This window comes from Colletotrichum aenigma (genome assembly GCF_013390185.1).
Source record: "Colletotrichum aenigma strain Cg56 chromosome Unknown KSG_Cg56_contig06, whole genome shotgun sequence".
Lineage (NCBI taxonomy): Eukaryota > Fungi > Ascomycota > Sordariomycetes > Glomerellales > Glomerellaceae > Colletotrichum > Colletotrichum aenigma.
Window position 1 is genome coordinate 1,838,063 of NW_023500912.1, and position 24,994 is coordinate 1,863,056.

General features: G+C 43.0%; 7 protein-coding genes across 7 annotated transcripts; 3 read left to right on the top strand and 4 right to left on the bottom strand.

Annotated features, from left to right (window-relative positions):
- Nucleotides 1-8,685: 8,685 nt before the first annotated feature.
- On the top strand, nucleotides 8,686-9,195 carry CGCA056_v009535 (uncharacterized protein; the record flags this gene model as incomplete). Its single annotated transcript, XM_037324782.1, has 1 exon — nucleotides 8,686-9,195. One exon carries the CDS (start codon nucleotides 8,686-8,688, stop codon nucleotides 9,193-9,195), a length of 510 nt encoding a protein of 169 aa, XP_037176364.1.
- Nucleotides 9,196-9,367: 172 nt separating this feature from the next.
- CGCA056_v009536 (uncharacterized protein) lies at nucleotides 9,368-10,444 on the bottom strand (the record flags this gene model as incomplete). Its single annotated transcript, XM_037324783.1, has 1 exon — nucleotides 9,368-10,444. One exon carries the CDS (start codon nucleotides 10,442-10,444, stop codon nucleotides 9,368-9,370), a length of 1,077 nt encoding a protein of 358 aa, XP_037176365.1.
- A 1,290-nt stretch (nucleotides 10,445-11,734) lies between these two features.
- On the top strand, nucleotides 11,735-12,502 carry CGCA056_v009537 (Uncharacterized protein; the record flags this gene model as incomplete). The annotated part of the gene is made up of 1 exon (XM_037324784.1): nucleotides 11,735-12,502. One exon carries the CDS (start codon nucleotides 11,735-11,737, stop codon nucleotides 12,500-12,502), a length of 768 nt encoding a protein of 255 aa, XP_037176366.1.
- A 256-nt stretch (nucleotides 12,503-12,758) lies between these two features.
- LIP1-8 (Lipase 1) lies at nucleotides 12,759-14,597 on the bottom strand (the record flags this gene model as incomplete). Its single annotated transcript, XM_037324785.1, has 3 exons — nucleotides 12,759-13,921; nucleotides 13,988-14,219; nucleotides 14,280-14,597. The coding sequence occupies 3 exons, from the start codon at nucleotides 14,595-14,597 to the stop codon at nucleotides 12,759-12,761; spliced, it is 1,713 nt and encodes a 570-aa protein (XP_037176367.1).
- Nucleotides 14,598-17,610: 3,013 nt separating this feature from the next.
- On the bottom strand, nucleotides 17,611-18,630 carry CGCA056_v009539 (uncharacterized protein; the record flags this gene model as incomplete). Its single annotated transcript, XM_037324786.1, has 1 exon — nucleotides 17,611-18,630. The coding sequence occupies one exon, from the start codon at nucleotides 18,628-18,630 to the stop codon at nucleotides 17,611-17,613; it is 1,020 nt and encodes a 339-aa protein (XP_037176368.1).
- A 3,003-nt stretch (nucleotides 18,631-21,633) lies between these two features.
- On the top strand, nucleotides 21,634-23,156 carry CGCA056_v009540 (uncharacterized protein; the record flags this gene model as incomplete). Its single annotated transcript, XM_037324787.1, has 4 exons — nucleotides 21,634-22,010; nucleotides 22,065-22,529; nucleotides 22,585-22,726; nucleotides 22,788-23,156. 4 exons carry the CDS (start codon nucleotides 21,634-21,636, stop codon nucleotides 23,154-23,156), a joined length of 1,353 nt encoding a protein of 450 aa, XP_037176091.1.
- A 57-nt stretch (nucleotides 23,157-23,213) lies between these two features.
- CGCA056_v009541 (uncharacterized protein) lies at nucleotides 23,214-23,717 on the bottom strand (the record flags this gene model as incomplete). The annotated part of the gene is made up of 1 exon (XM_037324788.1): nucleotides 23,214-23,717. One exon carries the CDS (start codon nucleotides 23,715-23,717, stop codon nucleotides 23,214-23,216), a length of 504 nt encoding a protein of 167 aa, XP_037176090.1.
- Between the last annotated feature and the right edge of the window lie 1,277 nt (nucleotides 23,718-24,994).

Consider the following 24,994-nt stretch of genomic DNA (forward strand, 5'->3'; position numbering starts at 1 on the left):
GGACCCAAAAAGATATGTTTTTATCGAGTGATGGCTGAATGACACCGTATCATTTCCTTCTTCTACTTGAATGAGGTTTTCGCACCAAGTAGGAAGGTTGTTGATTCCATTTATGTGCCGAGACCTGTCAGAACGAGGCTGATTGACTTTGACTTGAACTATTTCTTTGACTTGACTCAAAGATAGCGGGTGATATACAGTAGCAACCCAAGCGAAAACAGACTGGGCAATATTTGTGTTACCATTTTGGTGGATTCGTAGGAGTGCTCGATCGAAAGTATCCGGCAGGTTTCTTGGCAGGTGACTTAGTGCTTCGCGAACCTCGTCATCACTACGGCGGGTACATATATCTTCGATGGTCAGAAATGCCCACAGGAACCTGCCAAATTACTACCAAGACCGTATGTCAACGATGAGTGGTGAACTTACATCCCTTCCCCACCTAGACTGATTCCATGGAGAATCTCATCAATCAAGGTCTTATCTTCGACATCCCAGTACCCTCTTCTTTGATTATCTCTTAAAATTTCCTGGGCAAAACGCATTAAGTCGAGGTCCGTATCCGCCAACCCGACAGTCAGCCGTAATGTAGATGGTAGAGAACCATCGACTGCGTCCAAAATACTGTCTCTGCCTGATATCAATATCTTGACCTTAAGTCGTTGGCATTTGAGAAGTAAACCAGAAAAGAAATCCAGAATGGAATGTTGTTCATTTGCCGTGCATTCGTCCAATCCATCAAGCACCAAATAGAAGTCGCGAACTACAGTGGCCGTTCGATGGAATGTTTCTAGGAGAGATTCCGTGTCAAAGAGACAAGACTCTGAATTGTCCATGAGAGCTAATATGCTGTCATCTATTGAGACTCCAGACAGAGCCTGGCAAAGGAGAGAACGAAGTATGACGCCGCAATCCAGGCTACAAATATCGTCAAACCGAATGAAAAAGAATGATAGGGCATCTTGAGCACTTTTCTTTCTCATAATATGGTCAATCACGCTCGAGCTTGAGACTCATTAGCAGATAAGGACGTTGACAGCATGATCAAAGAGATTGTAGATAAGTGTTGACTCGTTGAGGCAAATACTTACACGAGAACAGTTTTCCCGGATCCGACTATCAATAATTAGCATTTTGCCATGGTATTTTGCCTCTGCAAATACTTTTCAACACTGACTTTTGCCCGTAATATTGAGAACAGCAGCCCCCTCATCTTGATGCCATTCTTGAAATTGTCGCGATTCAAAGATCCATTGTGCTGTACCTTTATGGCGCTTGGCTCGGGCGTTTCTATACGCCGTCTCGTAGTCATAAACTGACAACTTTTCTAATGATGCTCTCCGTCTTTGTTCTGGAGCACATGGTTAGATCTGTGAATGAAGCGGCCAATGGATGGAGGAATACTTGTAATATGCTGCTCTCTCCCCCTGATGATATGCTGGATACTTTGGGAGGAGTCACGTGCGAATTTTAATAGGGCATCGCTGGATTTCTTTTGCGAATTCTGCTCTTGACGATCGCAATAAGCCTTTGCCAGAGCTGCCTCATCTTGTACCCTGGTTGCAGCTAGTCGGATGTTGTCAACTGAGGGGCGGATCTTCGACTCGAACGAATCCTTCAATGCCACCCAAGCCTTATCTTTCCCTTCATAGACATTTAGCAGTTTTCTTACAGATTATCATGTTGACTTACAAGTTTGGCGGGTAAGAGTTATTATCTGACTACAACATGAGACAATGGCGAGGTGAAAATCGCATATCAACGTCTTCAGGCGATCTGAATGTGGGAACAAGCGTTCATACTCAGCAAACTGTGGAATCAGATGATCAAATCCTCTAAGAAGACCAGTGAATCTCTCGAAATAGCTCGTGAAGTTGATTAAAACCTGTTGAAGTCAGTCTCAAAAGTTGTATATCAATACTAGGGCTGGAACTTGACGAACCGAATATGTTAATTTCAAAGAACCCCAAATAAGAGCTGCAATTTGGGGATTGGAGGACACATAAGTGTCCACAACCTGTGAGAAGCCCTGAACAGTTTGCAAAAGAGAACAGACTTTCGAAGCGATAGTCTTTCCACTCTTAACGTGGTCTAGTTCGTCTAACTCCAAAGTGAACTTGAAGGCGGCATCGGCATCTTTCCACCCATTCCTCTGCGAATGAAGCTTTCGACGCTCTTCATCAGTGAGGATGGCTTGGAAATGGGCCAGCGCGACTTCGAGGTCAGCTTGATCGTGGATCTTGTCAGCCCCTAGTAACAAAGGCTTCGGTGATGCCGCAGGACTATGCGGCAACGAAAAGCTCATCTCGCCGATGACGAGAATTTGAATGTAGGAGATCGTCAGATGCCTGACCGCTCAGATAAGCTTTCAGTAGAATTCCGTGCCGCCTGCCTTTTTCCCCGCCCCATCTGGTCCAGATGATCTGGATTACGTCTGCGGATACGGTCGGCATTATTTCAAAATATTGAGTGAAGACGATTGGTTCAGACACTTTTGACAAGGCAGAATATGGGCTTGGCACTGCCTGCATTGGTTCGCGCACTATTGGAAGACATCGCTTTGGCAATGAGCTATCAGCTGTGACATGGTTACCCCCTTGTCAATTTGGAGACGAATCATTGGGTAAGTTGGACCTGCACAACGAAAGTGTCTCTTCAAGGCAGCCCCTATTACAGTCTGTTGCACTAACAGCGTCCGCCCCCCCTTTTTGCTGAAATTACGCACGTATAATCCCTATATATATATAAAAATTTGCTTAACGCTATATACATATTTATACTATAGTAATTAACCTATTTTAATAGCTTTAATTAATTTATTCTTATTAAATCTTATAATTTAAAAATATTATAATATTTCTTAAGTATTATTATATACCTTAATAAGTCGATAATAACTTATTTAAGTATTATCTATTATTTATTATTAATAGTATATAGAAATAATAATATATATAATAACTAATATAAAATACTACTAGAGATTTCTTAACGCTCTATTTTATTATTAATTAAGATTATTATATTTATCAAGAGGGCTTATTAAGCTATTATTATTAAAGAGGTTACTAGAAAAGCTATTAAGAAAGTTATTATTATTAGAATTACTTTTAGAACTAATAATTTAGTAGCTTTAAGTTTATATTATAAAGAATATATATATATATATATATATAACCTTTTTTTTATTATAAAAGGCTTTAAAAACATTTTTTTACTAAAAAAGAATAATAATATAGAGAAAATAAAAAAGAGATGTACTATAAGAAATCTAACTCTAAAATATTCTATTTTTGTTAATATTATTATTTTAATTAGATTTAATTTTAGTTAATTTAACTTTTTATTAAACTATTTAATTTATAAATAATATATTTATAGCTTCTTATTATAGTATTAATAATGTATTTATATTATTTCTTAATATATTTGAAGAGGATGAAGATATAAATAATAACAAATTAATTTTGTTATAAATCTGAGTTATTTATAGCTTAATACTTAAAAGTAATAATTGATTTATTTTCAATTTAATTATTAAAATTATTATATATAATAAACTTAGCTTTATTAATATATTAGATATAAATAATAATATTTAACTTAAAATAGAAATAGTTTATTTATATAACTTAAAAAAGCTAATATTATTATGATTATTGTTAAAAATCTAATTAATATATTTAAATTAATATTAATTTTTATTTAGGTGTATCTATTTACTAAAGAAGTTATTTAGCTAAATATTCTATAAATTAATATTATTCTCTTTTTTTAATAAATTAAAAAAAGAAATAAAATCTATTTTATAATTAGATAGTAATATAGTGGTATATTAATATCTAATAGAATAGTACTTAATATATAAATATTTTAAAAGAGTAATTAAATAAATATTTTAGCTAATATATAAAAAGTAATTAGTTATAAGTTTAATAATTTTATAAATATTAAATATTAAAAAGAAAATATATATAAATAACTTCTCTATATATATATCTATTTAGAGTATTATAAATATGAAAATAGTTTAAATAATAACAAATTTAATTAGTATTATATGTTAAACTAGAAATATTATAAAATTAAATTTTACTATGTAGAGAAATAAATAGAAATTATTATAATTAAATAGATTAATATTAATAATATAGAACTATTTGAAAAATTATTTAGTGAGATTTTTTATAATTAATTTATTAAGGATTAAAATTATTAAAATAAGAGAAATAGAAATGGTATTAAAATTAATAATAATTAAGAGATAATAATAATAATAATAATAGAAAAGAAAGCTAAAAATGTTATTTTTTATTATTAAAGTTAAGATCTAATTTAATTAATATTAATAATAATATTATTATTAATATATATAGTAATATAGAGGTGTTAGATTTTTGTTTCTAATATTTTAATTTATATATATAACTATTATTACTAATATTACTATTATTAATATATTAGCTATAACTGTATAAATATTTTATAATATGTATTATTAATTCTTCTATTATTATACTTTTTAAGTATTTACTAATTAAATATTGTACTTTTAATTTATTTATTTTTATTAATAATGTTAAGTTTATTCTAAAAAGCTTTAGATGAAATAGCTAGTTTTATTAAATAATTTATATCTATTTATAATAAGTAATATAATATTAATAAAGAGTTTTAAAAAACGCTACATAGATTATAATTAATACATAGTAATTTATAAATAATTTACAAATTACTAAATATTTAGTTTACTAAATAGACTTTTATTTAAGATTTTACTAAAAATATTAAAAATGTAACTAAACTTTTTATAGAGAATAATATTTGTTATAAAGAGTAGTTCAACGCTCTCTCTAATATAATATTTATTTTAATTCTTATTTATATTATTAAAAGTTAAAAAGAGATATTTATATAAAAATATACATTAGATTATTAAGAGGAATAATAATAATATTAGTTAAACAATATTAGTTTTAAATAAATTAAAGTTATTTTAAAATATTAACGCTTTAATATTATATTAATCTATTAAATAAAAGATTTATAATACATTAGTTACAATTGATTAATATAATAAGTATATATAAAGCTATTTATTATTAAATATAGCTAATTTTATAAATATTTTAAAACCTTTTAGTTTTATTTTATTATCATTACTATTAGCGTTATAAATACTATTTATATAGTTATAGATTAAATAAAATGAAGTTAAGCTAAATAATAAAAGTAATTAGATTAAAATCTTAAGTGATATATTATTAATAGAGATATATTATTTAGAGGAGAATAGAGAAAAAGAGCAATATAATAAAAGTAATATAAAGTTTAACTATATATAACTATGATTTTTTATATAATATATTTAACTATAAAAGAATCTATTTATAGCTATAGATTGAATATTACTACTTTATATATATAAGAATAATAAAACTATTATAATTTTAGATTTATAAATAATATAATCTATTTTAATATTTCTTAATTAATTATAATTAAAATCTCTAACTATAATTAGAATTCCTAACTATAAACTGTAATAATATATTATTATTATAAATTATTATTATAAATACTAATAATATATTTTAGCTACTACATAAATAAAATTAATATATATATAGCTATTAATAAAAATAATAAATGATAATATATTTTATGTATTCTAATATATTTATAATTAAACTTTTTATAATTTTATTAATTATAATTATAGATCTAATAATGCTATATTTTATAATAACATAATTAAGATTTAATATAATTATATAATAAAAACTTAGATTACTTAGTAATATTAATATTAATAGTTTATTCTCTTTTTTATAACTTAATATTATTAAATATATACTTTATTATATTAAAGTTAATAAATAAATAATAGAAATAGTTCTTAATCCAAAATATATAATATTTAATCTCTATGGCATAGTTATATAGATATTTAATAAAATCCTAAATATTATTCTTATTATTAAGTTATTCTATTTTAAATATGTCTTTTTAATATATCTTTTTAATATATTATTTTAAATTATTAAAATCTTTTTAATACGATTAAAATCTAATTAATATAGAAATAGAAATTTAAGATTAATATTTAATATTTAATACAAATCTTTAATTTAAGGTATATAATAATAATAGAAGTTATTTATAATAATAATAACGTTTAGCTTTAGAAAACGGTTATATTTTAGAATAAAATATCTTTATAATTAATACAAAAAGGTATTATTAGTAGTTAGACTATAATATATAATTAAACTTAAGATATTATTTAATATAAAAGCTAATAAGATTTATATATAAAAGTTTTAAAACTAATTAATCTCTATAATCTAAAATATAATAAACTTTTTTAACGCTTATTTAGTTCTCTATATCTTAATATCTTTATTAATATTCGATTTATTAATAAATACTAATTAATTAGGGTAATATTATTATATATAGTATAAATATTAATATTATAATTTATTATTTTACTAAATAGTAATAATTATAAGCTTTTTTTTTATTTAGCTAGATAAATTTAATTATTAACTAATTATAAAATAACTAATTTAGATTTTAAAAGTTTTAAACAGGACATTCTATATCCTTTTAAGAGATAGATTACTATAATATTATAATAATTTAAAAAGCTTTATACAATATTATATTTCTATTTTTTATTAATTTTAGTAGTATTGTTTTATATCTCTATGTCTTATTAATAATATTATATTATAATTTATATTATTAAATTATGTATTTAGTATAATTAACAATATTTATTAAGTTATAGGTTTTTTAGTTTTTAAATAATAATATTATTATAGTTACTAATAACTATAGATTTAATATTTTAAAGATTATTATATTATTATTATTACTTGTTATCTTTTTTAATATATTTAATATAATAAACTATAAATATATATTAATTAATAATTAATGATAAATAATTAAATATAATCTATATAATAGTAAATTTTTAATTATCAATAAATTAACCTATTTAAAAAACGATTACCCTTGTTAATTATTAAAATTATTTACATCAAAAAACTACATTAAACTTTTTAATATATTTTTATATTACTTAGAGCTATATAAACTATATCTTAAATAGATATATAAAATTATATAATAAATCTCATCTTTTATTTCTTAATAAATATTATTTTAATCTCGTACAAAATAAAAATAACTAGCTAAATTAATAATATCTCTATAAACAAGTTAATTACTAAAGAAATATTAAATATATATTTTATATCTCTATTATATAGTCATATATTTAAATACTATTATAATTATAGTAGTTAATAGTAATTAAGGTATTAGTAATAAATTTAGCGCGTTTTATAAATAATACGGAAAAATACCTATTATAGCGTAAAATAGGCTTTTTTCACGTTTTTGTATAAGCGGGGAAAAAAAGGGGGGGCGGACGCTGTCAGTGCAACAGACTATAGCTCTTCGAAAATACCTTAAATCTTAGTGGTCCAAATCGTTGATCCAATTCCCACACCGCATGTAGCGCAACTGCTTGGGGGGGAGGGGGAGCTCTGCAACGCTATATGTGATACTGCATCTTGCAACCCACGTGTTTCTTGGTTCTTCCTGTAAGATGTTCACCGCTAATGGTCTATCACCGTATAATCATGAATTGCGGATGGTTGTTAACGTAGCTCCAAAGTAATATTTTTTCATTGCGTCGGTGAAGAACGGGCGCGGACTGCATAAGCACTCTGACCCGGCTTTTGCTAAGTCTGGACTCAAGCATAACCATACAATTAAATAAAAGCGGTGGTTTATTAGAACATGAATTCATATCATATCGCTACCTACAAAGAAATGTTTCTCAGACGTCTTGCAGGCGCTAGCCTAAGGCAAGAAAGAGGAAAGTTGGGTCGACGGAAGCTACATAGATGCCCGTGCGTTAGCGGAAGCATGACCAACATAAACGACGAAACAACCTAGAATCTCGACCATCTTAGGCAATCACGAAAATCAAATGTAAATCAATCGCTCAGCTCAAAGCATGGCATTGTTGCTGGAATGTGTCGACCTTCGACCAACTGACACTGCCAATGGCGGTGCTGGCAATGTTTAACCGCTAGATATCATAGCCTTAAACTCCCTTTTTGTTTATACCTAAACATCGATCACAAGTTCTTCCAGTGTTTTGTCACAGCGGCGCAGGGTGTTTTTTTATTATTATTTCCGGGTCGAAAAAAGCATGGCATCGCTTAAATGCATCACAACTAAGCAAACACGCGAGCTGCGCCACCCAACAGCACGTGGCATTGGCCAAGATGAGTCGTCTCCATCCACCCAAGGTCCCAAAACCCTTTATAAGGCCAGCCCCCAAGGGGGGTGCCAACAGCGGCAATAGTCGACATATGACACTAAGATCACGGCTTTATTTTCGCAGTAGAAGGCAACATCGAACTTTCGAGTATCATGTCGAAGGAGAAATTCAAGAATGTCTCGCGCCGACCTTCATTGCCACGAATCCAAATGTCGATCACGCTTGTTAGTACGATTATCGCTGCTTCTCTAGGGGCATGCGTTGTCTTGTCTTCCAACTACTTCTTCAAAATGACTCGATCATTCGAAATTTCTGTCAGGGGGACCAACACCGAAATCCCAGATCACATCCTTCGCCAAGAAGACTATGGCTACAATATGGGTGGAGAGACTTACATTGAGTTGGATCCCGAGGGCACTAAGGTGCGGTCATCATTCGGTCTGGGCGCGGGTGTAAGGGTTCAAGGTTGGCCAAGCAAGGGCGGCACATACATTCTCAAGGACTGCGTCCGTGTTGAGCTCGATTTTCTTGAAGTGGATCGCTTCAAGCCCTCTCGACGCTCGGATGATGAAGAGGAAGAGGACGCCCATTGTGAAAGAATGCGCAAGCTGGGCGCGACTTGGTGGAAGAGTGACCAGGCTCTTGCCGTCGCTGAGCTCTTTGGGGCGAAGGAAAAGAAGCATTTGCAAGACCCAGTCATCATCGCCAGATGGCCTGCGAGTGGCGGTGTCTGGGTGCTCACGAAACCACGAATAGAAGCGATCAAGATGGGGACGGGGATTATCAAGCTGTCGAAGGATATAGAAGAGCGCTGCCGTTTGATCAAAGAACTCGGTGGCGTTTTCTACGAAGACCCAAAGGAATGTCTTGATCTAGATCTTGCTTGAGATGCTGAAATCTTCGGTGCCGCTGGAGGTTCTGCGCTGTACGTCGTGTCATCCGTCAACGAATGGTCTTCAGACCGTGGTTTTCGAGAGAGGCGGTGTGGATTTGGCTCCTACCGAGACAAACACAACCTCTGGAATGCCCGACTGAACAGTCTACGTATATCTATTCTTCCTATTTCCAACCTTTTCGCACTTTAAAAGAGCAAGATACTTTCCCCGTTACAACGCCTGCAGTGTTTACTCGCTGAAGGTCTTGGAAACCCGCAAGTGCCTGTCTCTTCTCTTCTGAACGAATGCCAAGCTGCTTCAGTATTTCCATCACAGCAACATAAAGAATCTCTTCGTTGCCGTCCTCGACTTTCACAGCAATTCCGATGCCAGAGTTTGCTCCCAACCGCCGAGTATCGTCCGAGTCTTTAACAGCAACACCGTAGCAGCCATCCGCCCCCAGCTTGCCAACGACTGCGCCGTCGTACTTGAGCATCAGCTCTGTACAGAAGCGTCTCTCCCCTCCAACTATCTCTGGGAAGCGCCACATAGCTTCATACATCTTTGCCAGGTGTATAGTTCTCTGGCTAACCGAGGAACTATCGCGAGCAACTAGGTCAGCCGCGTCCGCGAGGACCGCATAGAGATGACTGATATTGCTGAGAGGTAGAGCCGGTGCGGGAAGATTGCAACCGTCAGTTCCCCAGTTGATCTCGCCCGAACTCAGACCGCTCAGCTCATCGAAGGTGCGTCTGACACATTTCTGGACTTCGTGCTGGGGTAATTGGTACTCTTCATCCTTGCCAAGTGCTTTGGCGCCCGCGAGCATGGCAATATGTTTTGCAGAGCAGTTATTGCAAAGAGGGCCGGGGACGAAGTTCTGCCTAATCCATTCCTTGTTGACAACCTCGGACATGGCTGCGTGGCCACCGCAACGCATCTGTTGTTCTTCGGCCTGGATCTTGGCAAGCATCGAACGCCCTCGCTGAACATGCCGTTCCTCGCTGCTGTGCGACGAGCACATGAGCGCGAGATCCGCATCGTCAAATCCAAACTTATCGAAGCCTTCTATCTCGAGGAGAGCAAGTATTTGAACTGGCTTCGCGGCCGAGCGCGCGAGTGTCATACGTGACGGATTGCCTACGGCGTACAGAAGTTTACCGGTGGCATCAGTGACTGCAGCATGGATGCAGTGGGTGTTTTCGATTATGCCGCCCCGATCGGAGAAAATGCAGTCGTCCTGCAACTTGGATCGTGTCATTATGTCCTCGCACAACTCAGAGCCCAGATGTGAGAGTCAGAACGAGGTCGGGTTGGCGTAAGCGGGCGGCGAGAAACGAAGCCTAGAAATAACTGAATGATGAATGGTGGAATTTGACGTGTATTCTGCTCTCGCTGAGTCTATGGCATCAAAGCTTTTATCTTGTTAGCAGCTCAACGCTCATGACTAACATGGGGTCTGGAAGGGAGGTGGTTCGACAAGTCATCTTCGCGGAGCAGTGCCACAGTCGAGATATGTGGCCGCCGGCGAGCAAGGATCAGTTTCGAAGCACGGCAGAATGTAGAAAATATTCGTTCAAATTCCGTAGTCCCACGAGGACATTGACTGAACGCAAGAAGCCCTTGCGGAACGGTTGTCGCCGCAAACAAGCGAAACCTCGGAGCTATGCGAGTCACTCTGTGAATACGGCCGAGCTCTGAATCCACGTTGAACACGTTACATGTTGTACATTGAAAAGCATCATAGGCATATGCTTCTCGGTATTGGACGGAGAGCGAAAGTAGTCCAATGGATAGGAGAGCTAGAAGAGCCCAACTTTTTGTTTAGTCACCTCACCTCCCACCATCACCCTAATACAGAAATAATCTTGTGTCATTAACGCCTTTTTGACTTCACGGCCTGTGATAGGCGATTACATCCAGTTAAGCTTTGAGGCCTCACAACTGATTGGTCTCTAGTAGAAAGAAGAGTTATAGCATGCGCTGTTGCTCGCATTTGCCCCCCACACAGGGCGTACGCACTACATGAGTCTCCCGACGTTGGCAAGCAAGCCGTAGGCCGGGCGGGAGCGGCGGGACACGGCGGCTTTACCGCTGCGGCTCCGCGGAGAAGCTAATTTCAAGTCTAATGCCCGGGGACTAAAGTTATTGACCGGTAGCTTGAATGAGTAGCAGTGACACGGCAAATCACGGAGTCGACGCTTTCGGTTCTTCCGTAAAATTGAGCGTTTCCCCTCTGCTGCCGGCCGGCGGCGGCAGGTATGGGTCTTCGTCGGCCACACACGCACTCCACGTCGGGCCGGGACTTCATGGATGCATGTGTTAGGACCACGGCAATCTTTCTTATGTACACTAGACTGATTCCTTCTTGGCAGCATTGACAAATGTACTTCGACCGTCGAGTCATAGGTTCCTAATTACGAATGATTCACAAAGCAAGATTGAGGCCTTCAACTATATTGGCAGAGTTTATAAGGCCTGTAAGCCCCTGAGTATCTACACACCGCATGCACCTCCAACCATCCGACACTTCTTTCACAAGCTTACAATCATGTTCATCTCATCAGCTCACGCGGAAGCGCGCATTCCTGTCCTGCGACAACTGATCCGCGACTACCCTCTCGGCGTCCTCACAACCGCCATCCCTTCCGAAAACCATCCTCTAATCCTAGCTAGCCACGTTCCTTTCGTCCTGGACGTTGACGATGAGTCAGACGATGCAGAGCTGGGTCAGCTGAGGGGACACTTGGCTCGCCAAAACCCCCAAAGCAAGGCAATGATCGAAGCCGTCCAATCCTCGAACGATTTCTCAACCACGCTTGAACAAGAAGTCCTCGTCCTCTTCACCGCCGCGCCTCATCACTATGTCACGCCCCAGTTCTACACCGAGACCAAGCCCACGGCCGCCAAGGTTGTTCCTACGTGGAACTATGCCGCTGTCCAAGCGTACGGTTGCGCTACCATCCATTTCGACTCCAAGTCAGACACAGCGTCAAGCTTTCTTTCGAAGCAGATGGACGATCTGTCACGGCACACAGAGACTTCGGTCATGGATTATACGGGAAAGGGGGACAGGCCCGGACCGTGGAAGGTGGCGGACGCCCCTCAGCGGTATATTGAGCTGATGAAGAAGAACATCATTGGCATTGACATTGTCATTGACCGTTTGGAAGGAAAGTTCAAGATGAGCCAGGAGATGCGGAAAGGTGACCGGGAGGGGGTGATTCGTGGGTTTCGGAGCCTAGACTCTGAGGGAGGCCAGGTTATGGCTAACTTGGTCAAGGAGCGTAGTGAATTGAAGGAGTCTGCGAAGCAGTAAAAGTCTACTCCAGTACTTTGAGACTATGGGCTTTCACTTCGAGTTATCTTCCCCAGGAATTGAAGTAGAGATGGCACAGCAATCTCGAGCTTGGTGATTACCTCGGGCTCAAGAACTCGATGTGTTTCCAAACTGAAACGTTGAATGTAATCGGAGGAACAGGTCTGCGGAAGAATCGAGCTAGTCTTCTTTACATTGCCGTAGTCAAATTTGGCCAGAGACCTCAACCACAAGGTGTTGCTTTTAGTTTCTAAAGCTACCGATGATATACCTCCAATGCATTCTGTTTGATCAATTCAATGCCCTCCTTTCGAAAGTCGTCTACCTCTGTATGGCTTGTGACATTGGCATCGAAAACGAGATTCGTCGGGCTCTCCACGGAGTATTTCGGCCAAGCATCAACAATCGCCGGCCTTCCTGACCAGGCATTCAGATCAAGATCGCTTATGAAACTCGCCCAAATGCTCGACATAAACCTTGCCAGTTCAAAGTGGCTCTCTGGCATCCCGTCAAATGGCAAAATGTCCGGCCTGTACCCAGCACCTAGGTAGTTGCGAAACATATATCCAATCTCTTTGAAGTGACCTGCGCCAACTTCAGGCGGAACACCATGCGGAATAGCGTTAAACCGATAAGAAAAGGCGTCTAATTCGTGACTAGCCCATGTCGTGGCTGTTTGTCGACGCGCAGCGATAAAGTAGACATCGCCCCAGTAAGAAGCGCTACGGCGAAATTGCGCTCCATACGGTGGTCCAGGACGCTGTTGGCCGAGACTTGCGACCACATTCACGGAGAGATCGTCAGGATACGCCTGTAAGACCTCATCCTGAAAAGATGATGGAAGGCTCGCGAGCGTGGTCTTAAAGTCTTCAGTGGTGTTGATGCCTTCCGGGCCGAGAGAGGCCCCTTCATCACTGTTCGCTCCGGTGATGATTGGTACACGTACAAACTCACCGCGCTGTAGATGTACGCTGCCATAATTCTGAACGATATCTCCATCAATGGTCGGGCCCAGGTTTCCGCGCGCCAAATACAAGGAACCCAAAGTGGCGTTCAGCTGTTCGAAGGATACTTGCCGCAAGCATTGTACACTGTCTGACGTGCCGTTGCACCCTGTCTTCGCAACAACTTCGTCGAAGTGGGACTGGTAGGCATTATTACCGTTCTGGGCTGCGTAGAAAATGGGATTCCCAGACTGCAGTATCGCCGCTCGAAAGAGGCAGTCGTTCCTCCCGGCGTACGCGGTTAAATGCAGACCTACACTTGCACCACCAGCCGATTCTCCAAAGATAGTAACTTTGGTATTGTCGCCTCCAAATGCCTCGATATTTTCTTGCACCCAATGCATTGCGAGGCGCTGGTCTCTCAAGCCGATGTTCGTCAGCCCCTCGCCAGCAAGTTCGTTGGAATTCAAGAAGCCTACAGACAGCCGCGCATTGGCAAAGGTCTAAGATTGGGTTCTCGGTTAACATAGACATAGCATACCCCATGCGTGTAGGCGGTAGTTGATTGAGACGCCAATGAATGGCTTCCCGATCTTGACGGATTGGTCTACAAGAAACGAGAGGTTATAGCGCTGGTCACCGCCACCGCCATTGGTGAAGCCACCTCCATGAATCCATAAACCGACTGGAAGAGTGCTTTCAGAGTAGCCGAAAGGGCGCACGACGTTGAGTGTCAGACAATCTTCTGACCGCTTGTAGAATGTTTGGTCGAGCTAAATACGCTCTTGTCAGCCATCTTGGATTCCAACTTATAGGTAAGTAGGAAGTAATACACCGTATCCAACGCATAACGACGAGTAGGTGAAAGTTTCGCGGGTGCCCTCCCAAGTTTTGTTCAAAGATTGCGCTTGCTGAAACCGCAGGTCCCCAATTGGAGGCTGCGCGTAGGGTATGCCAAGGAAGAAGTCTTGATTGTATTCTGCAGAATACCGTCCCACATAGGTGCCATTCTTGAGCTGTGCTGACGGCTCCTGCGAAGCGCCAACTGCAACTATCGTGGAAAGCGAAAGCGTCTGTAGCAAACCAGCGGTGGACCACGTCTCGTCAAACAACCATCGGAATATTAGAATGAAGGTTTCGTAGGAAAACATTACTGTTTATGAGCGAAATCCCCCCGCTTAAATCAATGATATCGTCTCTTTTGTCTCTCACTGCCATTATGGAAGACGTTTCCCGGCACAAATTCCCATCGACAGTTGACTGAGGCAATTTACTGGGGTTGTGACTCGCCAGTTCGGCTGCAGCTATCGCGGCTATGAGGGGAACCTCACCAAGTGTGGAGAATGGCCTAACAATGGTGTCTTTAAATCGCATTCGGTTTCCCACCGCTCGACGATGCTGAGTTTCTTCGGGTCATCCTATGACGGCTAAATACGATTAGAGCCATTGATTTGCGCGAGCCTGGTTCGTGATGCGTAATATATCCTTGGATATCTTCCCCGGGAAAGCTTCGGCGAAGATAGCTCAAATAAAGCTAAGCGGGCTGGTTGCATTGCAGCACATGGGTAACGTTCTTCTCCCATGGCGCCTCTTAAGGCGATCCTCATTACGGATACCTCACCCCAATTCAACTTCCCTACAGCATTGTGTAGTTCGCCGTGAGGATTATGTGACTTGTGATCCAACACCCAGTCTATTGACCCCCCGTAGGAATTTCAACAGATCGTTAGGTTTTGGAACTTATAGTCTTGCCTTTGCCTGCCTTGACAGCTTCAACGATTTTTTCGATCCCTGGACCCATGACCACGAGAGTCAAACCACAGCCAGACAGAGGGGGGAGTGCGGGAAATCAGCCCCGCTCGCTCTCAACTTCTTGATGAGTTCTCTGGACAATTCCGACATCACCTTCTGCGATGAATTCCTCATACTTGGCATCTCTTCTTAGATACAGGCTACTGTGGTGGATTAAGAGTATAACTGCGGAAATGAGTTATTTAAGGGGTCTATCCGAGTAGACTAAGTAATGTGAGCGGTAAGTTAAGAAATAATAAGCCTGCAAGTGATAACAGCAAGATAAGTGTTGTGGGAATGAAGTTGCTTTATCGATCTCGCTTTTCTGAACCTTCCTCCTTAATGCCAGAAATGCTGGCTAAAAGTTGCTCGGACGTGGACCACCAGGATTCTCATAAGTGAGTTAAGGTTCATGATGCTGCACCCATACTTTGCACATTTTCCTGCTTCCCCTCCTCGTCACAGACGTGAGGTTGGAGACTCTCCACCCCAATCCCGCCGTCATCAGGCTCGCCTAGGTAAGTAAACTGTTAGATGACCTTTCGTCCAATCATGCTTGTTGATAACTAAAGTGTTTCAAGGTAAGGTCAAGTGTAATTTACTTACCACTATTCTCTTTTTCATGTAGTTGCTTGTCTTGGACGTCAACAAAGTCGATGATTCCCTCCCTTTCCCCGTCCCCGTCTCCGTCTACAGATATTTTCGTTGACTTTTGGCCTTCAGAGGCAAGAATGCTCCTTTCTCCGTGATCAAATTCCTTGCTCATCTCCATAGAGTCACGCGTTACAGGCAAGATGTTTGTCGCAGGCTGTGGGGGCATCAATTCAGCGTGATTAACCTCATTGAAAGGCCTTGCCAGTATCTGTCTTGGTGAATGCTGTTCATTTAACCATCTCGTTTCATTCTTCTGAGAGGTTTCTTCTTCATTCAGCGTTGGCCTTGCGAGATTGTGTAGGCTTGGACTCTGGTTTCTCACGGCCAGCGAGACATTGTTATGAGCGTCGTCATTATCGCTGGGGACCAAATCGTCCGAGTAGTATTCATCGGGGTGATTACTTGCTTGTTGACCGTCATTCTTAGCGGAATACATTGTTTCGTTGCGTAGTTGCGGCGGTGACGTGTATTCGTGATACGGATTGTGATATGATTTAGCATAAAGGCCTCTTTCATAGAGGTCTTGTGCCCTTTTGAGATAGGTCATCTTTTCGTAGGACCTTGTCGACAGTGCCCTAAGGATCATGAACCGGGCTTCTTGTACGTTGTAATCACATTGAGCATCTCCGAACTCCAGAAGATCGCGCCGTAGATCATTGCTAGCGTCTGGCGATCGCTTCAAAATGTAGCGATAAAGATAGGCTCTCAACAGAGCCGACCGATTCCCTACGGAGCGCCATAAGTTGCACAAGTCGACTAAGTATACCTCAGGATTCGGAGATGAATGTATCAGCTGCTGAAGGCAAGCAGCTTCTAACAAAACATCGCCAAGGTCTCTCGCATTTCTTAAAACCATTTGGAGCGCCTTCTCCTGCTCGTGGGAGAAGGTGATGGTAATATCCGGCTGCCAGTCTGGAGCCTCGTCTTCGCTTGGCGTGTAGACAACAGTGTCGGAAAAGCATAGAAGTCCACGAAACGCCCCAGGCCTGACCTGGGTTTCCCCTCGTAAATTAGATAAATACTTTGTAACGGCACTTTGTCCGCACCGGGCTGTGTCGGTGTTCTTCTCTACTAGAACTTTGGCAACAACCCACTGGAGGTATGGCCGAGACTTAAGATTGGCAGGATCTTGGTGTAAGACTTCAGTGGCGTAATTATGGGCGATCTCCAGATACATTTCGGCGCTCTGACGCTCCTCGGAGTCGTCCAGTGAAGCTTTATACCGACGCCTGGTATCAGCCAGGGTCCACATGGCGAACGCTGTGAAGATATCCAATAAAGCTAAGGAGGTCACTTCATCTCCGGCAGAGCTTTCCCAGTGCTGTTGAATGATCTGAGTAACCCCTGCTGCGTTTTGGTCCCGTGAGGACACATATTTGTTGAAAAGGAAACGAATCATTTTCTTCACCGACATTGTGGCCAGGAGCCCATGACACAGATCTCTGAAGTCCCAAATGCGGTCTTCATGGTGGAGATATGCATACAATTCGCCATATTCTCTTGCAGTATGCTCCTCCGCGCCGCCTACGTGTTTAACAACGCGCAGGTTGTTGATGAGACATTGGAACTGAAATTTGGTCAGACAATACTAATTTAAGCACACGGTGGGCAACTTACTTCAGTAGAATCCAGGTTTGGCCAGTTTGTAAGCAACTTCCGAAGGTTTGGCGTTTTTATCCGTATATTTTGCGGATAAGCATCGTCGTCAAATTGAAGTGCTCACTGGAAAACAAGAACCCAGTTGGCCGATGCGGCCTGCTCTACGTCTTTTGGCGGGTACTCCCTCGCCAACTTGGTGAGCGCATGAACGTCTGAGATCTCCAACAAGAATTGACTATACTGATCCAGGACGTATGAGTTGTCGATGAAGCTTTCGAGATGGTCCTCGAAATATCGCTTTGCCGCCTCAAAGTGTCCAATTCGCCTGAGCTTTGAGAACTCTTCGAGCTCTTCTTCTAGATCTTCATTCACATCCATATCGACGTGCAATGTAACATCTCGACGAGTCTTGGGGTTGACATGGACATCCACGAAAGGGGATGGCTTGCTGGTGTGGAGTTCTTTCTCAGACTCTCTCTTGTCTCTTCTTCGTTTCACCTCTCGCGTTTGGTATCGCACGGGTTCTTGTTCGCTTCGAGGAGGGCTCTTTGGCTTTGGATCTGGCTGTAAAGGCGCGTGATTCAAGGTGCTTGTGGGTATCCCGTTAAAGACGTTCGACGTGTGGTTTGCCCCCGACATGTATGGCTCATAGAAACCTCTATGACCTCTCGCGAGAGAGATCTGCCACACTCGTTCATCCCAATAGTCGAATTCCTTTTGTGCCCGTTCTAAATCTAAGAGGAATTGGGCGCGTCTCGTCTCCGTAGCTAATTTGCCATCTTCGTTTTCATCGGATCCTTGCATCTTCCAAAGCTCTCGGATCTTGTGTTGACTGTTCTCTCCTGCAAAACATGCCTCGTTGAGTTCCCGCGATGCATCTTCATCGGTTTGAAATCCTTGTTGATTGTTGTGACGAGAGTCAGACTGCTCTTTTGAAATCGCAACAGCCAGATGTTTCTGATCAGGCTGGTCATCATTGAGGAAGGACAAGTCTGGTCCTGATATCTTTGTGGGTAATTCTGGCGGAAAGGGACCTTGTGCCGCTCGTGATGTCACGGGTAGTGGTTTTAATCGCTCGCTTTCATCGGTTGGTGCTTCTGTGCCCTTTTCTTGCTGTGGGCCTGATAAGTTGCGTTGCATGTTGGCTCCCGAGGCGGATGTATCTCGTCCAGCATGAAGATTGATGATGTGTATGTGAAGCAAACCACAACGGTGGAAGAAGCCTCAGACGCGGTCAATCTCAAGTAGATGGATATTTAGACAGATGGATCTCTGGTGATAAAGCAACGGCTCGTATGGGCATAATCAGGCTGCACATATTAAATCTGGAGAAGGCCCCCGTTCCACTTGACTGAGGGCGTAAGCGCCTGGCTGTGCATGCAGCTTATCACGCAGTCTGCATGCTGCACTTACGCCAACCACTTTAGCGGGCTACGCTTGTTCCGCAAGCACGCAAGCCAGTGGATACAATGTCTTCGCCAACATCTGAAGTGGTGGGCAAGATAAGGCTCTGAGAGCGCCATCCGTTGTCGGTAAAGCTTCATGTAACCAAGGGCGCACGAAGAGTGGAGAATTGCTTCCTGAATGAGCGAAGGGCATCTCGCATGCAGGCCTCCGCCACTATTGTACACACATACGGTACCTAATAATAATTGAGGGGTCCCAACACCAATTGTTGACAGGCCTCAGAGCCTGGTAGAACTTGCCTCAAACATTCCCACGGTTGATAGTTTTCTTCATCAATCATTACTCGAACAACCTGGCAGCTACTTGGAAGCACCAAAAAAAAAAAAAAAAATCAAAGCTGGCCACGCCGCTACGGCGTACCAAAACGGCGTTATGGCCGGTCCTCCGATGCCGCTCGCTGCTGCTGCTCTCAACGAAGCGAAGAAGAGCAAGAGGAGCAACTCAAGCAACAACAATGAAAGTCGTCGCGTGGGTGAGTATCGACAGCCTGTCCCCACGTCGAGAATGGCCCATGTATCCATCGAACCGAGATCGAACGTCAGACGCAATCAGGCCCGGCCCGGGCTGAGGGTTCGTCGTTTCGGTCGGTCCGATTTCGAACGGTTCAATGAGGAAAAAGCTGTTGGGTCTCATCTATTGTTAGGGTCAAAATTCATTGAGAAAGTCGAGATTGAGTGCAATTATCGTTGGAGAATGGCGCGATGGGGAGTGCTCGGGCCAGACCAGAACCCAGCGGGCATCGTGTACATCGACATCTCTTTTAAGCAACCCCCGGAACATATGCTCAGCAGCGCCAACGTCCTAATCACACTAAGTGAAGATGCGCCTGTCCCCCGCGGCAGGTTTAGTCGCAGCAAGCCTACCCGGACATCCCTGGATTCTGAACACGCCGTGCAGGTTACGGAGTACTTTGGGCCTCACGCCATTTACGGCCCTCTGAGCATGAGCCTCGAAACCAACGAGAGGTCATTTCAACCCACCATAGGAGCTGGCGGAATGGTTGAACTAGGTGGGATGGGAACTCGCCGAAATGTTACTCGTCAATACGTTGACAGCTGGATCTTCAAAGGAACACAGAAGAGAGCTAAGGACGGCATAGGTTTACGGTGTCTCAAATGGGAGCTTACAGAAAACGACACCGAGAAGAAGCCGCTACACAATCACGTATTTTACACAGCTTTCGCGTTCGAACACAGCGGGAGGCCAGTTAACATGTGCGTCGAGATTGAGGGCCGCCTCAAGAGTACTACCCAACGAGGGAAGCAACGTTTTAGATTTCGCTCGAGATCCGGCGACAAAGATAACGTTATGGTCACTCAAATCGATCTCTCCACAGCGCGAAACGACTTCAACGAGAAGCTTGACCAATTGGCATTTGGTCTCAACATGGATATGCAGAGGATAAATCTTGAGGCGATCCCCGTAGAGATGCCGGGACCTACTCAGGCAACTTTTGAGCAGATAGCCTCGGACGCAATACCCGATGCAGACGAGACCATTTTGAACGGCTTGGAGGAAGCCTCGGATGAAGGTGTCAACGAGCTGAAGGAGTTCCTGCTACAGGAAACTCAACGGCCGCCAGCTTTTAAGATTTCTCGGCCAGGATGTAGCGGCAACTCGTCCAGCGGTGATGAGACCCTGGTAAACGATAGTAATAACAATCTCGACCAAATCAACCGACTCAAAGCAAATAGCCCGGCGAATTCCCGAGGTTATGGTTCTAGCTCTGATCAGATGGTTGATGTTAATGTTGAAAGCAATTGGAACAGATGACATCGACCTTACTGGCATACCCATCTCTACAGCCATGGGTGGCAAGGTCGTTGCGGATCGGGATATCGCGATCGACCGTGTGAACCCAGAGATACAGAGCAGGAGCGGTTCACGTATGAAACCAGTTGCGAACGGGAAACTGTTGCATGCGGCAGCAACTCAAGGCCTTTCTCCGGGACTTCTAGCCCATAAACCGTACGGCGGTCATTTTGAGAGTCATCAGAGACGACGAAGCCAGGTTCGAGTTTCGGGTCAGAATGCCGCCAGTATGGATCTTCGTCATGGCAATTAACAAGGTACTGTTTGCATTATATCTCATGTAAATACCTATCTAACTAATACTTCAACTCCGTCGAAACCCCGGAGCACGTTTTCTAGTTTGAAATACGCATCAAAAGACTTTGCTAGTTGTGCTGTGTAGATTGTTCGCTCAGCTCCTAGGTTGTGACCGTCGTTAAGGTCTCCCGGCCCATCGCCATCTCCATCATTCCTGTTGCGATTATCTCTATTATCTCTTCTCACTGTACGTATCTCCTGCAGAACATAGCCGAAGTGGTCACTGTCACAGCGTGCCTAGCAAAAGCCAGGACTTCTCCAGACTATGTAATACACTAGGCGACTAGTCTCCTCTATCATTGTGAGAGACTATGCACAATTTGCCGAGCCCATCCGCCTCAAATTATCGCAGGACAGACTACTCACAACTGAATTGGGACTTATAAAGAGTTGTTTTTAGGCGGAATTGGTCGGATCTAAATATGTGTCATCTGCGCCCTATCTCTCGATGATGCGGAAACATCAAATCCGCGACCCACTTCATCGCGCGTCCTTCAAACTTCGCTCTGCTGGCCTGACAGGCGCGTTCTTTCCCCCGAGCCACACTCTCTGTCCAACACCCAAAAGATGTTCCGCCAACTCCTTGCCCGCGGCTTTGCCGAGAGCGGCCTGAAAAGCCTTTGCAGATGTCACGAGGACGTCAAATTGATATGTCTACAGCGCTTTATCCGCATGTTCGCGTACGGCGCGACGACCCTGCATCTGGTCGCATACCTCGAGCTCCTGGGCTTCTCGGCCACGCGAATTGGGCTGTTTATGGCATTGACGCTTGTTGGTGATACTTGCATCAGCCTGGTCCTCACTTCTTGCGCCGATGAGGCTGGTCGGAGACTCGTCTTGGCGTTGGGGGCAGCGCTTATGGTCGCCAGCGGTGTCGCGTTTGGGCTGTGTGATAGATTCTGGATCTTGTTGGCTGCTGCGGTCTTTGGAGTCATAAGTCCCGGGTATGAAACGTATTTTGGTAGACTTTTCGAATATTGGCTGATTATTGAGCACAGAGGCAACGAGATTGGCCCGTTTCGTGCCGTTGAAGAGAGCATCGTAGCCCATCTGACTACCGCCGAGGACAGAAGTGATGTGTATGCTTGGTACAGTCTCGTAGGAGCAGCCGGAACGGCAGTAGGAGCAATGACGAGTGGCTGGACAGCTCAGTCTCTCACTAAGAATTCCGGGTGGAGCGACGAAGATGCGTATCGGGCAGTCTTCTACGGGTATTCGGCGCTGGGTGTATTCAAGCTCGCTCTAGTCCTGCTGCTTAGCCAAGACTCCGAGGCAGAACCCGAAGCTCATGACAAGGATGAGACAAGGCCCATCCTCGGCGCGCAGAGAGCTGAGGTACAGGTTGAGACTGTGGGCTGGAGGAGAAAGCTGCTTCCCGGCATTCAGAAGAGCAGCTTTCCGGTCGTTATACCGCTGTGTCTCCTCTTTGCACTCGACTCCTTTGCTTCCTGTCTTACACCACAGTATGTGAACTTTGTCTATTCGGCTGTCAATGAGAAGCTAACTGAGTGTTCCTAGGTCGTGGATTGCCTTCTTCTTCCGGTGGAAGTTCGACATGGACAACGGCCTTCTCGGATCCATGTTCTTCGTATGCAGCTTCTTAGCTGTGGTAACTACCTTGATCGCATCCTCATTGGCGAAGCGTTTCGGCAACCTCAACGTAAGTATCAAGCTCCCACGAAGACTCCTCCCAGAAACTCCAAGCTTACAAGCCAAACCAGACGATGGTGTTCACCCACCTCCCCTCCGCAGTATTCACTGCCCTCCTACCTTTGCCGCAATCCGTCAACGCTGCGATAGTTCTCTTGATTCTGCGGGCTTTAACCCAGTCCATGGATGTGGCACCCAGGGCAGCCTTCGTAGCAGGAATTCTGAAACCCAAGGAACGAACCACAGTGATGGGACTTGTCAATGTCCTCAAGACGGCTGCGCAGAGTGTAGGCCCCCTCGGCGTCGGAGTGTTGGTGGACCGTAACCTCTTCTGGGTGGCCTTCGTGAGCGCCGGATGCCTCAAGGTGGTTTACGACCTGGGCCTGCTGGTTTGCTTCCGGAAGAGCGAGAGACCTGAGGACGAAGCTCCGGTTGCTTAGAATGTGTTCCTGTATGCATAGTGGACGGAGCGAACTTTCCTCCGTTCTGGATCAATATCACAATCTTTGCCAGCGTAGTCGAAAGTCGGGATCAGCATTCTTCGCGCGTCCGACGTAGTCCACAACTCGATCAATCATGGCCAGAGTTGGCTTGAACGGCAGGTCCGCTTGCATAACGGACGCAGCTAGGTACCGGCGAAAGCGCTCAAAGTCAGGGCCCTGCTCGGGGGAAGCTTCAGGCATGCGATGGTCGTGGGCGAAGATGTCCCACACCCAATGATACTTCTCCCAAAAGCCTTCCAAATTGTAGAGAACCTCCCCTCGCCATACGTATTCGTTCCACATCGCGCACGTCTGATTGCCGGGGATAGGCAGACCGAGGTCCTTAATCAGTTGGTCGGCCAGTAGTATCAGCTTCCAACGGTACGAGACGAAAGCGCCAATATCGATGGTGAGGTCTGGATTTGTATTCCCCCATGCGGCGGCCTTGAGACATTCTTTGAGGAAGGCGCCGTCGCCCTGCCAGTCGCCAGGACACGTCTGGTAGAATAACTCCGCCATGTCTTGGACACGGTAGTAGCACCTTGGGCAGGAGGCAGGACGAGGGTAGCCCCTGGATACGGGGGTTAGGTGTCCATGAAAGCACTTGAGCCTGGTCAGTTCGGTCAATCTCTCTGCGTAAAAGAAGACTTCCGGTTTTCTCATTGTATGGGAGTGCCGATATTGATCTCTGGCCCGGTCGTGTGTTGGTGGCGTCGACGGATTTTGTGAATTTATTGGGCTGCTCATGTTGTCGGGCGATAGAGGAGTCGAACTCTGGCTGACTTCGGCGACGAAACGAAGAAGAACGTGTATGCAATGTCGCAGAGAGAGAAGGTTCGCCGTTGCCCCACGTCGAATGGCCTTAGTATAAATAACGTGGGGACATGGATAAACACATGGGCTCTGAATCACTCGGTTCAGTTCGTCTTTCCCCAGAGACTGGATCGCGTGGCCATAACGGGACCACGCGGGTGGCTCAAACTTTCTAGGAGTCATGTTCACGCGGTCATGATTGTCATCAAGGTTGCTGCAGACCGACCCAGCTATGATCTTCTCGGCAGGTATATGATTGGAATTCATAGAGGTCCATCGGTGATCGTGAGACACCTCAGCAAGGTGAATGGAGAGAACGTAAATATCGAGATGGAGATATTTGCGGGAGGGACAACGAGAAGCAGGGCGACGAAGACAACGAGAGAGAAGATAGAAAAGAAATCGAAATGTGACTACCCGACTCGCAACCATCCCTCTTCTCTGCCGGAAGTTGCTCTGGCTAGACGACAATCTGTCTGGATCTTGGAGTAAGCTCAGAGGCCTCTCTTCTTGTGACTGGAGTTTCGTACGGCAACAGCCGCTGGAGACATGTTGCCCTCACAACATTTGGCCCGTCAATGTAGCGGATGCTCGTTGCCTTGCAGGCGCAGTCTGAACCAACGACTTCAACCATGGCATACTGCGTCCACTCAATGAAAGGGATCGCAAGCATGGCATTGCTGCGCAAGCATCGCTCACGTTCAACGGACACTCTCTTGCAGGCTGGGTAACACGAAGACCCTGGCATCAACGAGTTGCAGCCCAATAAGGTAGAAACAAGTCGCGGCGGAAAATCAGGCTGTGGAGGTACGACGGGAATGCGGAATCGGCTCGTTGCCAAGGATTCGACGGTTGCAGTGGCTTCAAGAGCCGAGCGGGATTGGCCTCCTGTTGTGTACCCGCGGTTGCTGTCTGGAGGAGAAAGAACGTGGCTGTACTGTTTCAGACATTCGAGGGGGAGACTCACCGCTTCCCGCGGTTTG